The sequence below is a fragment of the Silene latifolia genome, chromosome 9 (genome assembly GCF_048544455.1).
Source record: "Silene latifolia isolate original U9 population chromosome 9, ASM4854445v1, whole genome shotgun sequence".
NCBI classification, from domain to species: domain Eukaryota; kingdom Viridiplantae; phylum Streptophyta; class Magnoliopsida; order Caryophyllales; family Caryophyllaceae; genus Silene; species Silene latifolia.
In genome coordinates this window covers 188,257,601-188,273,310 of record NC_133534.1, presented here as the reverse complement: position 1 = coordinate 188,273,310, position 15,710 = coordinate 188,257,601, and the positions used below count along the sequence as shown (strand labels likewise).

Below are 15,710 nucleotides of genomic sequence, written 5' to 3'. Positions count from 1 at the left end.
ATGGATACCCCCACTTGCACTACCCACTTTTATTTGTGAGAGGGACACTATCCGTCTATAGTTATAGACGGATAGTGTCCGTCTATAATGAGACGGATTGATCTATCTAATATGCCGTGAGGATATAACCTAGAGAATACAGGTGGTCTAATATTACAACTTGCAAATAACTTAGGCTAACAGAATTTTCCAAATGGGTCCTATCTTATCCAATCATATAACAAAGAAGACATCCTAATCTCAAACAAGTTACCCTTAAGAATGAAGAATCATTTTCTTGCACAATTCTACCAATCACTTTCCCAACCTTTGTAATTCTCATATACTCGGTATGCTTTAGTGTAAAGTCTTTTAAAGTGTCTTGCTTATGACGGTTACAAGCTTGTGACTTTTTACAACCCTCTTCCACTTGTCTTTTTACTTACTATCCCACCTACTTCTTGTAAGAGGTCACAAATTTGTAACGTAATAGTGCCATCACAAATAAGAACGTGTGAAAGTCTTTATATTCTTCCCTACGAAGAATATAGCTTTATGTCCACTATCCAATTATGTTTAGTCCATATATATATTCGACGTTGAAAATATATACAACTTTGAACGGTGAAATTCCCTTTCATTTTTAATATTATTACTCCCTTTGTCGCGATGAATAGTTTATATTTGCTTTATTTTATGAAGGAAAATAAAGTAAAATGTAAACTATTAACTAGGAAGGAGTGATCGAGTACATTCTATGAGCTCAAATGCGAGACATTCAACAAATGAATTAAATTGGTGAAGTTCGTACAAACAGGTCAAACACAACCAAGTGCTATGATACACTCATACACCTTCTGTTTCTTTGATTTTTAGCACTTTTATTTAACCTAGTTGTTCTTTTAAGTACAGTTCATAGACTATACATCTGAGCTAGTACCTCTTATTGTTTATTTTCTGAGTTTTATTGTAAAGTTTTTGAGTTCTACTTTAGTATAAAGTTTTTGAGCACATTTACCAAAACATTACACTAAAAAAATATAATATTGCTCAAAAACTATATTTATAACTCGTAATATGCTCGGAAAAAATGTGTATATGCTCAAAAACTACAAGGTCTGAGGTACTACCTCAGATGCGTAATCATTTTTCTCTTTTAAGTATGAGTTTTACTTTTTTCACGTACTTTTTTCATTAGTTTTCCTTACCATGCTCTTCTCCTAAAAAACAATGGAAAAAAATTTCACCCTCTCTTTCTCTCCAAATTAATCAAACTAAAACCAAATTACTCACTTATGAAACTTATTTCTCATATTAATCAATTAATTCAAGTTGTGGGGAAAACTCGTATTTCCCTCTTTGTGTAATTACGGGAAAAATAAATAAAGTGAGTAAATTAAATTAACAAAGACACAATAGTATTTTTGGTTTCGCGAAAAAACCCAAATAGTTAAACAACTGCGGGACGAGTGTCCAATTCTTCTACTATAATATTTGTAGTAGGATTACAAGTCGTCACCTAATAAGGTGGATATCTCTCACTATTAATAACGGCTTTCTTCTCTCGCAAAGAGGATAACTCTCACAATAATAAACTAATTATTGTGGATTAATAATATATTTTGTATTTTTGTGATTGATGAAATAAACTCTCCAATCTCTCCTATTTATAGGTGATCATGGAGAGTAACTTCTACCTCCTTAAAAGCCAAAAGTGCATGTTTCTCATACATTCATTTAGTGGAGGAGTTTTTATTAGCAATAGATAAATTGAACGCATCTTGCCATTCAATGGATGAGAAACATCTCGAGTTTACTTAATGTGTCTATTCCTTCAATTAAGAAGAGAATAACCCAACAAATCTCCCCCTTCTCGACTTAATTGGAGGGCATCACTACACCGGAACCATCGCAACAATCATCGAATTTCTTAGTTGCAATGGCCTTGGTCATCATGTCGGACCAATTATCATCAGTGTGAACTTTATCAAGTTGAAGCTTCTTTTCTTCTAACACATCTTGAATCCAATTATATCGAACATCGATGTGTTTGGATCTTGAATGGCGGGCTGGATTTTTAACTAGATGAATAGCACTTTGATTATCACAAAGTAGAAAATATTCTTCTTGCTTTTGACCAAGTTCTAGCAAGAAATTCTTCAGCCATAATATTTTCTTACAAGCTTCGGCGGCTGCAATATACTCGGCCTTGGTAGTTGACAACGCAACACATTTTTGCAGTTTAGATTGCCAAGATATAGCTCTCCCTGCAAAAGTAGTCAAATAACCTGATGTCGATTTTCTGGAGTCGACATCGCCTGCCATGTCTGCATCACAATAACCTTTTAGCAAAGGTTCGCCTTTTCCAAAACATAAGCATCTATTGCTCGTTCCCAGGAGATATCTAAATATCAATTTCACAGCGGGCCAATGTTCCTTTCCGGGATTAGATAAATGGCGACTAACTACTCCGACTGCATAAGCAATGTCGGGTCTTGTACATATCATGGCATACATTAGACTGCCAACAACGGAAGAATAAGGGACATTCTGCATCTCGAATCTTTCATCCTCACTAACTGGACTTTGCTTCTTACTGAGTTCGATATGTCCAGGAAGTGGCATACTAACCGGCTTGGCATTGTTCATCTTGAATTTCTCAAGGACTTTCGCAATATAACTCTCTTGGGATAGCCATAAGAGTTTCTTCTCTCGATCACGAATAACTTTTATATCAAGGATCTGTCTCGCCGGTCCCAAATCTTTCATAACAAATGATTTGCTTAGAGCTTTCTTGAGCGATGCAATTTTCAGCTTATCTTTCCCAACAATTAACATATCATCAACATATAATAATAGTTTGATGAAATCACTACTTGCGTACCTCTTCATGAAAACACAATGATCAGTCTGTGTTTTGTTAAAACCATGCTCGGTTATGAAGGAATCAAATTTCTTATACCATTGACGTGGTGCTTGCTTTAAACCATAGAGACTTTTGTTAAGACGGCATACGAGATTTTCTTAACATGGCTCTGATACCACTGTTGGGAAAAACTCGTATTTTCCTCTTTGTGTAATTACGGGAAAAATAAATAAAGTGAGTAAATTAAATTAACAAAGACACAATAGAATTTTTGGTTTCGCGGAAAAACTCAAATAGGTAAACAACCGCGGGACGAGTGTCCAATTCTTTCACTATAATATTTGTAGTAGGATTACAAGTCGCCACCTAATAAGGTGGATATCTCTCACTATTAATAATGGCTTTCTTCTCTCACAAAGAGGATAACTCTCACAATAATAAACTAATTATTGTGGATTAATAATATATTTTGTGTTTTTGTGATTGATGAAATGAACTCTCCAATCTCTCGTATTTATAGGTGATCATGGAGAGTAACTTCTACCTCCTTAAAAGCCAAAAGTGAATGTTTCTCATACATTCATTTAGTGGAGGAGCTTTTATTAGCAATAGATAAATTGAACGCATCTTGTCATTCAATGGATGAGTAACATCTTGAGTTTACTTAATGTGTCTATTCCTTCAATTAAGAAGAGAATAACCCAACATAAGTAATGATTCTAACTTAGTTATTCATTGCATAAATTATGTAACAAATTAAGGAGTTGAAATTAATTTGGGTAGTGCTCATTCATGGACGGATTTTACTCTTTCGTGAACGGAAATGACCATTTTACCCATTTTATTTCAGCCCCCATTTTTCAATCTTAAAGCTCATCTTCTCTTTCCTTTTCATAGCAGCAATGCCTTCAATTCTCATTTACCCATTAAATTTTTCTTCTAATAATATATTTTCATACAAATTTCTATTTATTTCAGCATTATTAATTATATGCTTCTTCCATTGTTGTGTCTTCAATTGATGAGCAAGGTTAAGTTCTTCTTCAATTGAAACAAACCTTAAAAACATCGTCTTTAGATGTGTTTTAAGACATGGGTAAGTTCTGATACTCATTCGTGTAATTGGTTTGGTGTAAAATGTGATAAAAATGGTGATGTTGTTAAATTAAGTATTAAATCAGTAGACTTATATGGTTCATTACCATCAAATTTGCAGTATTTGAAATCGCTATTGAAACTTGTTTTGTCATTGTGTAATCCCTCACCCCCAACGTCGGTGACAGTTTAAACAAGCTCTAATTTAATTAGTGTAAATCAGTTCCTTAATTTCATATAATATAATTAATAAAATTAAAAATTAGAATTATTACTTGATCGATACAAGAATCAGCATCCATAATTGTGAAATTTGACGGATTTGAGTAATTTTGTAGATTTGATTAATTCTTTAAGGGAGGGAATTAGAGAGAGTTTGTTGTTCTGTTTATAGGCAAAGGGCATACAATGGAAAAATAATGTAAAAAAGTTCATTAATAAGTAAAACCCGTACATGAATGAGCAACTGAATAAAAGAGCAATTATGTACGGGATTTACTTATTCATGGACTTTTTTCTATAAGTTTTCCACCATCTACCCTTCTAAAAAAAATCCTCTCTTTTCCCCCTTTCTTCTTCCTCTCAAAAATTAATCAAATTCTTAGTAAAATTCATCAATTATACATCTTAGATCTCATATTAATATTAATTAAATAATAATTCCATTTTAAACTTTGTAAACACCAATCTATTATATTAATTTTGAGAGATATTTTATAGAAATTAGGGTTTTAATTGGGATGGATGGCAGCAAAAGAGAGGGCGGGTGGCGGAGATGCAGAGGTGGGAGGGGCAGTGGGCGACGATCTGGTGGTCAAGGAGGGGTGGTGGTCGGCGAGCAGCAACGGCAAACAAGGGGTAATGCAGTAGGAAAGGGATAGTGCGTGAGGTGGGTTGGACTGGGCAGAAGGGGAAGGGGCGGTGATGCGGAGGAGGAGGTGGGGAAGTAGTAACGACGCGATGACGACAATGGTGATGGTTGGGCGGTGGCAACAGGCGGGGGAGGAAGTTGAAAAGATATAAAAAAATGAGAACAAATTTAAAAGAATGGTGTTAATATGGGAGGAGTTAAAATGTAAAATGCATCTAGTAAAATGCGTCCATGAATGAGCATCACCTTATAATATAATATATGCTCTTACTTCGAAAATGCTAGCTTAATTAGCTAATAGATCATCAAATGAATGATACCTATAGTTTAGAATTTAAAAATTAAAACTCGTCAATATCAACAGTCTTACCGTACCCTTTATTAAAAATGTTTAAAACTCGGGTGAAATTCGGAAGGGTCTCAGCTTTAAAGTGTTCCAAAGAGCAATCTTGTGGAGTATTTATGAGGCTATGTTCTAGATTTTGAGTCTCTCACTCTCGGGTTGCTTACTTGGTATATGTGATTCGCAGCCTATCACGTATATTCGGGGGTTTACCGAACATTGCGGTTACGAATCCCCTTGTCATACAAAAAAAAAGTGTTATGTTGTTATCTTTTGACATTTTGAACTTGTTGGAATCTTAGCTACAAAAAGAAAGAACATTTTTACAAGCCATGTTTTAGCCTTTATATACAAAGGCTTCACCTCCATAATTCTTACACAACAAATACTCTGGGTTCCTAAACATCATGGCTGTTTCTTGTAGAAACTCTGACATTTGGTCATGGATCCATACTCTTCCACCACCTAACCAATGGAAGACTGATTCGATGTCGGTATGCATATGTTCATCAAATTCATCCACAGCTAATCTTAGTCTATCCATAGCCAAAAACCCTCCTACACAATCCATAACCCTCTCCATATTCGCATCTTTCAGCCTTCCAATATGGCTTTGGACTTCAAACCCGATTTATCAATCAACTTCCCTTAAGCTCCTAGATGAACAAACAACATATAATCTAATTTCCAACTTCATCCAAGATGTCCTAAAGTATGGACCTTCAAAACAACCATACTACCCTTTAAGAGTACCTATAATCAACCCTCCTTTACTAAAGGACTTTTTCAATTTCTCCTTTTTAACATTAGCATTCCTAGTATGTATTTACGAGGCCCCTTTCGACCTTCGTTCAAATTGTCTTGTGACCCTTAAAGATCAACTTATGACCCTTCAATCTAGGGAGACCTCAAAGCTACTAATGAGGCTTTTAGGGTCTAACACCGAGGAACAATGGATGAGATGCCTTAGTCTTGCAGTAACTAACTGGAAAAATGAGCTTAAGGCTATGAACCATATACTTAAGGGAAGGTGTCCTTTGTTTTCATACTCATTTTCGACAACCGGGTTGTGGAAAGTTCATGTTTATTGCCCTATAATTACCATGGAGATTGAAAATTCTAGTGGTTCTGCTGATGAACAATTAGCCTTTTCATTGAATTATCACCAGCTTGAGGGTGTTATACAGCTTAGTCCGACGGTCACCGTGCGTGACAAGTGGATTGAAGTCAATGTCAATGTTGATAATCTAAGGTAATACAGTAATAAGCAAGCATGAAATTTGTTAATTAAGAAAATAAAAACTGATTTCGAAAAGTAATAGTAATTATTTTGTTTATTTATTGACAGGCTTGATGTTGTTAGGCTTGTAAGCGAGGCACTCTTAAATGAGAGAGGAGCAGGTGCATCAGAAAAACACTTTCCATCAAGAATCTCACTGCAACTCACACCAATTTGCCAAACAAACATCATAGGAATAACAGTAAGCAAATCATCTGAAAACCCGGAAAAAGGGATTGAAATAGAGAAGAGCTTAGAATTCTCATTTGAACCCCCAAAAGCTGTGGGAATCCAGGTAACAACTGGTGAAACAACCACGACCACCTTCAAACCATGGAATTTCGAGCAGACAGCTGTCGCTAACACCGCGAGATTCAACTGGTCTCTCTATGACAGTAACGGTGGAAGAGAAGTGTTTTCTTTAAAGCCATCTCCAATCAAGTTGATTCAACCTAAGGCTTGGTTTAAACATAGGTACTCTAATGTAAACAGGCCTTTTACTAGGCAAGGTGGTGTCATATTTGCGAGGGACGAGTATGGGCAAAGTGTATGTTGGAAAGTCGATAAGGCCATGTTAGGCAAGAGGTTGGATTGGGACATTTCGGGTTGTATCGGGTTAACTTATTGGCCTAATAAGTATAGAACCTTTTATAATGAGACTAGGAGGGCTGAGTTCAGAGAAACTCTGCAGCTTACTCTTGGGTAATAATACTCCTAGTAGTTATATATTTTAATGTCTGTATGTGACAAGAAATAAGAAGGGAATAGATATGTATGTTATCCATGGACCATGTTGTAACTCTTTTAAGCCATGAAATGTAAGTCATTCATGTTTTCTGACTGTTAATGGTTTTCTTCAGACTATGCTCCAACACAATTTTGATTGGAATACTAACTAACTTATACGTAATACTCGTTTTTTTCTTTCGTGAATCCTTACATCTTTTGGTAAGGGATTCGATTTAGCTTAATTAGAGGTCTCGAGTTCAATAACTTCGGAATGCAATAATGTTAACTTATACACAGTTTTCATTATAGACCTCTTTGGTAAATAACATTGTTATAACAGAAGCAAGAAAGAACAAATAAAGAACAATAAAGAGACAAACGCACAGATTTACGTGGTTCACTAACAGTGTGTTAGCTACGTCCACAGGGCAGAAGGGAGAGAGTTTTATTGATATGTGAGGAGTTTTGATTCTGATTCGAGACGGTATGTTAAAACATAATCTTCTTAGGTAGAGAATTAGAGAGTTTATATAATACTCTCTAAACCTAATACTGAGAAATGACCTAATAAAGGCCCAAGACGGACCTAGCCCAATAAATGATACGGATACCGTTTAAGTTTGGGGCGTTGCCCCGAACCCCATCGGGGACCACGTTGCGTCCCCGAACCCCTAAACCAGGGCGCTTCGCCCCGGACCCCGCACTCGACCGGCCGGGCGTGAGAGACCCCCGCATAGTTATTCGAAGCGGCGGTTAACATAATCAAGGCACAAACCCAACAAATCTCCACCTTGACTTGAATTCTCTCACAAACAGATGTACCGGATGCATTCCCATAAATGCCGGATGTACCGTAAAGCTCTTCTCCTTCCCCTCGGATATTGCCCCCAAGAGGGCAATTACAGATCTAGATATTTAGCAAGTCCAAACAATGTTGGAACTTGCTATGCGGAATCGGCTTAGTGAACATGTCACCGGGTTATCGGCAGTACCCACTTTGTTCACCTTAATCCTCTTCTCATTTCTCAGAAAGTGATATCTCACATCTATATGCTTAGTCCTCTCATGATGGACTTGATCTTTAGCCAAGCATATTGCACTAAGACATCACAGAACACAATAGCTTGCTCCCGATGTAGACCCAAATCACGACCCGTCCTTTTAACCGATTCCCTCTTTAGTCGCTGCATGTCAACGCCATATACTCGCTTCGGTAGTAGACAAAGTAATCGTAGGTCGTAAAGTAGCCTTCCAATCGACGATCGAACCACCAAGAGTGAAAACATAACCGATCATTGATCGTCTGCATCGACATCTCCCGCATAATCGTAACTGAGTACCCGACACAAGGCACTCTCTATCACCTCCATAAATGAGACCAACATCAGATGTACCCTTAAGGTACCGAAAAATTCTCTTCACAACTTGCCAATGCTCTTTACCTGGATCACCCATAAACCGGCTCACCACACCGACGATCATGTGCTAAATCGGTCTAGTGCACCATAGCATACATCAAACTACCCACAGCACTAGAGTACGGAACTCGGGACATGTACTCCCTTTCTTCACCGACTTGGGTGAGAAAGCAATGAGAGATGTGCATTCGATGCACTAGGAGTATCTATGGATTTAGCAAGAGACATGCCAAACCTTGCTAGCACCTTCCGAATATAGCCTTTCGAGATAAGAAAAGCTTCTTCTTGCTCCTATCCCTCGTAGATCTCCATTCCCGAAATTTTTCTTCTTTGCACCCAAATCTTTCATCTCAAATTCAAAGACCGAGAAGACCCTTCATTTTTTGAACATCGGACTTGCTCTCTGCAGCTATCAACATATCGTCTACATATAGGATCGGATAAATGAGAGACTCATTCTTGACTTGTTGTAATAAACACAACAATCATACGGACTCCTAGTGTAGCCAATCTCCAACATGTAGTCAAAACCTTTTATACCACTCGCCTCGGAGACTGTTTTTTAGCCCATATAAGGACTTCTTCACTGCAAACATAGTCTTCTTTACCCGAATCTGAAACCGTCTGGTGAGTCATGTATATCTCTTCTTCCAACTCTCCATGTAGGAAAGTCATTGTCTTCACATCTAGTTGTTCGAGTTCTAAATCCGATGTGCAACTATTGCTAGCAACACTCGATGGAAGTATGTCGACCACCGGCGAAAATATTTCATTGTAGTCTACCCCCTCTTTTCTCGATCGAACCCACGAGCTACCAATCGAGCTTTATACCTTATACCCTCAAAGCAGGCCTCTCTCCCTCTTTCTTCTTGAAGACCCATTTACAAGTAACAATCTTTCTCCCTTGAGGCTTCTTGGATAATTCCCGTGTCCGATTCTTTTGAAGAGACTCCATCTCATCTCCCATGGCAAAGAAGCCACCGGCGGTCGAACATGTTCTTCTTTGCTTCTTTGAAAGTGGATGGCTCATGTAAGTCGGGATCCACCTCCTCGAACCCAAGTGCATAACCCACCATATCTTCAAAACCAAGTCTATTCGGAGGCTTCCCAAAATTAGGCCCGATTGACCGTTCACGGGCCAAACTCTGCGATTCGGAATCGGTAATGAAGAATCGATGGAACAGTTTCGGATTCGATTTGTAGTGGTTGATCTTCTTCCTGTGGTACACTCTCATCAAGAGTGTCTTGCTGCTCCACCTGTTTATCAACACTACTACTACTACTATCGACAACATATAAGACTTCACAAAGAGGATTAACCATAGAATTTTCATCAAAGACAACATTTCTACTCAAAATAACCCTACCCTCGGATGGAGACCGGATACGGTATCCCTTGACACCATCCCCATAGCCCACGAATACTCCCTTTTTAGCTCGTGGCTCAAGCTTACCTTCACTAACATGATAATAAGCAAGACTACCAAAAGCCCTTAAAATAGAATAGTCGAGACTTACTGACCATATCTCAAATGGAGTTTTGAGATTCGGACTCGTGTGAGGTCCCCGATTTATCGATAGCACGCTGTACTAACTCGCTTCGCCTTAATCTTCTTGTTAGTCCAAAGATTAGAGAGCATGCACCTTGCCCTCTCCGTAAGTGTCTCGATTCATTCGCTCTGCTACACCATTTTGCTTTGAGGTGTATCTCGGATCGTACGATGTCTAGCAATCCCTTCATTCTTGCAGAACTCGTCGAACTCGAACAACAAAACTCTAGGCCGTTATCGATTCGCGACCTCTTGACCTTCTTCCCAGTTTGATTCTCCATTAATGCCTTCCACTGCTTAAAGTGAGTAAAGGTTTCGTTTTTGTGCTTCATCAAATAAATCCAAGTCTTCCTGGAATAATCATCAATAATAGACACAAAATACCTGTGACCTCCCAAAGACTCCACCTTAGAAGGACCCCAACAATCAGAATGGATGTAATCAAGTGTGCCCTTGGTCCTATGCACTTTGCTTTAGGAAACTTGTCTTTGCGATGTAGCTTCCCAAATACACAATGCTCACGAAAATCCAGATTCTTGACCTTGTGACCACACGTAAGATCTTCTTTTGACAGAGTCCGCATCCCCTTTCACTCATATGACCAAGCCTCATATGCCACAACTTAGTCAAATCTTCTTTATCAACATCCGAGGATGCAACAAAGAATGAACCCGACAGAGTAGATCCCTGAAGATAATATAGAGTACCATGCTTGATACCCCTTAGAACTACATTCGAACCTTTGCGGACGTTCGAACTCCACCTACACCTTGAAAGTCAAACCCTTCTTGTCTAACGTGCTTAAGGAGATCAGATTCTTTGTCATTAGTGGAACATGTCTAACCTCGTTCAATGTACAGAATTTACCATCATGTGTCCTTACCCTGACTGAGCCGATTCCAACTATCCTGCAAACAGCACTATTCGCCATAGAAATAGTGCCTCCATCTACCTGTTCATAAGTTGTAAACCACTCCCTGCGCGGACATATATGGTAAGATGCTCCAGAATCCAGAATCCACACATCAGTGTGATGCGTGACCCTATCCGTAACCAGAGCATAATCATCTTCCTCGGAATCTGCATTTGCTACACCAGCAGTAGCAGCACCAGACTTGTTCTGTTTATCTTTCTTGGGACAATCGAATTTCCAATGCCCCTTCCCTTTACAAAGTTACGAGACATCACTAGGTTTAGGACCTCTAGAAACATAAGAACCAGAATTACAGAATTACTGTAAGTACCGAAGTACCGGAAGTACCCGGCGAAATTAGAAGAACCCGAATAAGAAGGCTTCTTATACTTTTTCTTCCCCCGAATTTCCCCTGTCCATAACCCCCACTGGCCGCTAACCCCGCAGCCTGATTGTCTCCAATACTGTACCAGCCGCCTTATGGCGCAGTTCTCTAGTATGAAGAGACGACCTAACATCTTCTAGAGTAACAGTATCTTTACCCACAATAAAAGACTGTACGAAATTCTCATATGATAACGGTAAAGAAACTAACAGAATTAATGCGGCATCCTCATCTTCTACCTTAACATCAATATTACGTAATTCTAGTAAAATTGTGTTTAACTCGATCTAAATGATCTCGAAGAGGCATACCTTCCCGCATTCTCGGACTAAACAGACGTTGCTTGAAAGCAACTTATTGGTCAAAGACTTGGTCATATAAAGACTCTCAAGCTTTTTCCACAGACCGGCCGCGTAGTTTCCTCCGCGACTTCAAAGATGATATCATCAAAGAAGACACAACATAATCGTTGAATGTGCCTTCTCCTCCGGACCGCCATCTCGGCGGTAGCAGCCAGCGATAGCAGCGATTCGCTTTCCGTCTTCGATCCGAGAGCGGCGCCCACAACCCTTCTTTGCTTTAACAGAGCCCGCATCTTGATTTGCCACAGACTAAAACTATTCCTCCCGGTAAAGCGATCGATCTTTATGTTCATCGCCGACATCTTCCTCGCCGGTCGGAACCCGAAGGCTCGATACCGATTTGTTATAACGAAGCAAGAAAGAACAAATAAAGAACAATAAAGAGACAAACGCACGATTTACGTGGTTCACTAACGGTGTGTTAGCTACGTCCACGGGCGAGAAGGGAGAGAGTTTTATTGATATGTGAGGAGTTTTCAGATTCTGATTCGACGGTATGTTAAAACATAATCGCTAGGTAGAGAATTAGAGAGTTTATATAATACTCTCTAAACCTAATCTGAGAATGACCTAATAAAGGCCCAAGACAGACCTAGCCCAATAACAGATACGGATACCGTTTAAGTTTCGGGGCGTTGCCCCCGAACCCCCATCGGGGACCACGTTGCGTCCCCGAACCCCTAAACCAGGGCGCTTCGCCCCTGGACCCAGACTCGCTGACCGGGCAGCGAGACCCCCGCATAGTTATTCGAAGCGGCGGTTAACAGAATCAAGGCACAAACCCAACAAACATATTGGACAAATATTGACATATTTAGAGATAAAGAGTAGATTTAACCATCCAATATGAAAATTCGATGTGTTTGGTAAATTGTAGACAATCTACTGCTTTTCAATATGCGGCTGAGAGAAGCATATTATGGAGTAGTAGAATAATTCCAAGACAATAAAGTATTACGTATTAGAGTATCGTTATTGATAGTGTCTAATTGTAACGAGTCAATAGGTTAATGTATCACAATAAACACGCTTGATACCGGGTTTTAGTGGGACTTTTATGTAATATGCCGGCTTGCACTTTTGGTTGTAATTTCGGGTTTTGGTAGTATCTTTTAGATGGGAACTCGGTTTCCATCTTTTCTACACCAAGGTGGAGAAGGAGAGGTAAAGGTAAGTCAAGGGAATAAGTGCAAAGTAGAGAGAAGCAAGCAAAAGGAAGAATTGGAGTCTTGGCATACACAAACAAGAGCCAAAATGAAGAATTGAAAACTCGGTTTCACAAGGGTCAACTTCAAACGACTATATCTCGAGTTCTAGAGCTCGTATCGACGCAAGACCAAGTGGAGATCAAAGCTTATGATCTTAGCTTTCCAAGGTAGGTCACGCGCCTTATTTGTCCCAAAAACGAAGGAGATATAGCTCTCGCAAGTTGCTGCCACAGGAAAAACCGCAGTTTGCCAAAATAACGGCAATTTGCCGTGGCAGACTGCCAAGACCCCGGCAGGCTGCCGTTTTGGCTGGAAACGATATTATTAATTCCGTCATATGTTCCTATGGAAGGCCCATTTTCCTATGCCTTGTTTTTAGACTATAAATACATGGTTTGCATTAGGTTTTGGGGATCCCTTTCACCTCCTTACCATCAAAGATCTTATGCTTTGCTTTTAATCTTGTAATAATTAGACCTTAGTCATTCCATTTCTCATTGTAATCTTTCCACAAAAATTGGATTGTAAGACAATTATGGAAGGCTAATCTTCCTTACTTGGTGTAATTTCATTCAAAGTTTCCAACTTTGGTATTGTAAGACTCTCTAATCTCTCTTAATTTATCTAATATCTTTTCCTTGTGCTTAATTTCATATGTTGAATGATGTTTATGTTTGGGTTGGCCATCCATGCTTATTGTTGTTCAACTATTGCAAATCCTAAAGAAATGGTTTAATCTATCTAGGATTGTTTGAAGCAAGTTTGTTGTATGTTGATTTGGTTTAAAGGATTCATATGACAAATAGGAAAGTTTATGTCTTTTTCTCATTTGTATGGATTAATCTTATTAGGAATTGATCCTGGCTTGAATATCTTGGCAAAGTTCTTAATTCTCATGTTTAGTTGTCTTTCATGGTTTAATGAATTGTTGACTAAATTTGAAGGGGACACATAGATGGTTTAATTTGTGTGTGCTAATATCTTGATATTGTGGTATTGGGTGGATAACATTAAGAGGGTAAAAGAGAGTCACGCTTTATCATTTATTGGTTACTAAGAAGAAATTACACCAAGTTCTTTCCCATATTTGATTGTTGCATATCTAGTGTTTGTTGTTTTGTTTCTATGATAAAAATTGCATCTTTATTCTTCTTTTGCTACTTCAAAAACCAAACCTTCTCCATTTATGTCATACTACATGTTAACCATTGTTCATAATTATTGTTTGTTGATAAACTTAATTAGTAAGTCTTAATTGTGGTTAGTGTCTTAATTAGCTCATAGAGTCCTAATTAGTTGCTATATAGTAAAAAATTCAAGTCCTTAGTTCAAAAGTCCTTCCCTTGGGTTCGATCCTAGCTTGCCAATTTACTACCTTATTGCATGAAGTTAGTAGAGTTTAGTTAGGCTTATAAATTGTTAATTTGGTAGTTAATTCTAGTATTACGACATCTAGTATTTTCCCTATAAGTTATTTACTAAACATTTAATGTAATTTGGCTAATAAGGTATGTTAGTCAAACGTGTTATCAAAATCTGCTAATATTATTTTGTTATTAGTATATGTTGGTTATCTGTGCTGGTGCAAATTGCCAAAGAGAGTCTATGGCTCATCGGAAAACTGTTGTGTTACGTTATTGTGGTGCACTAGTTATTGCAACTACGACTGGGCTACAATAAAGAATCTTGCAAAAGGAAGAGAATACAATAATGTATTCGAAAGTAGATGTATTATTGAGGAAGACAAGACTTATGAAAAAGTTTCAGCATCGAAATATTCTGCAACAAGGCACTTTCAATCAATAAGAAAATCTGAATAATATGATACAGAATCATACAAAATTTGAGATTAGGATAAACAATAACAAGTGAAATTTAGAAAACATAGTCATAATAGATGCTGAAGTAGCTTAAGGAATTTAATATTACAAATTCATGAGGCCCTCAAATGGAATATGAGGGCATCAATATAAAGTATCCCAACATCAAAGAGCAAAAATGATTGATACAACTTCACTAAAGAGCAAATTAATAAGTTGAATCTCACGAATAATATAACTAGTTTCTCTTATATAAATTCACAATTAATTTCTAATAAGATTTTTCACTTTTCGTTTATTTTTTATCTAAAAATATTTACCACCCATAAGTCCATAACATTTGGTTGTGTTAGTTTCAATTGATATAGAAAACCAAATATTTCACATTTAGAATCATCCTGTATATACTAAGAGAATAAAAAAGCTCAGATGTTTTCCCTCCAAAATGCACCATCTAATTAAGAAAACAAATGAAATTACATTTTCTTTCATTAAACCTTAATCTTTTATTAAAATATAATCTTTTCACTGTCATATAATATTACAGGAAATTTTAATTTTTTTATTTATCAAACTCTAAACTATAATCTCTAAATTAAAAATAAAATAAATTTTGTATGAACTCATAAGCTTCAAATTGCTAAATATTTCATTGGTGTTATTATAAGAAAATGATTTAATTTATACTTACTTCGTATAAACAAAACTATAACTGATATTATAATTAGTTTTATAGATTGATTATTTTCTCAATTCAAAGTACATCGAGGTGAAATTAAAAAATTAACGAGGTGTCAATTAAATATAAGCAATGCATAAAAGTAAAAAATTATATATACCGCGCATGCATTGTGCGGATCTAAACTAGTTAGAAATTAACAAGGAACTCGTG

General features: G+C 37.5%; 1 protein-coding gene across 2 annotated transcripts; it reads left to right on the top strand.

The window, feature by feature from the left end:
- The first annotated feature begins 5,489 nt into the window (after nucleotides 1–5,489).
- LOC141600312 (uncharacterized) lies at nucleotides 5,490–7,280 on the top strand. 2 transcript variants are annotated; one of them, XM_074420522.1, is made up of 2 exons: nucleotides 5,490–6,406; nucleotides 6,518–7,280. In XM_074420522.1, exons 1-2 carry the CDS (start codon nucleotides 5,562–5,564, stop codon nucleotides 7,137–7,139), a joined length of 1,467 nt encoding a protein of 488 aa, XP_074276623.1. In that variant the 5' UTR covers nucleotides 5,490–5,561; the 3' UTR covers nucleotides 7,140–7,280. The 2 variants fall into 2 exon arrangements, with proteins under 2 accessions (XP_074276623.1, XP_074276622.1); XM_074420521.1 differs by having other exon boundaries at nucleotides 5,493–6,406; nucleotides 6,503–7,280.
- The last annotated feature ends 8,430 nt before the right edge of the window (nucleotides 7,281–15,710 follow it).

Excerpts from the sequence above, each read along its gene's own strand:
- LOC141600312 (XM_074420521.1), top strand. The coding sequence starts at position 5,562 with ATGGCTGTTTCTTGTAGAAACTCTGACATTTGGTCATGGATCCATACT. Across the intron at positions 6,407-6,502 it reads GTCAATGTTGATAATCTAAG|GCTTGATGTTGTTAGGCTTG; the intron begins GTAATACAGTAA and ends ATTTATTGACAG.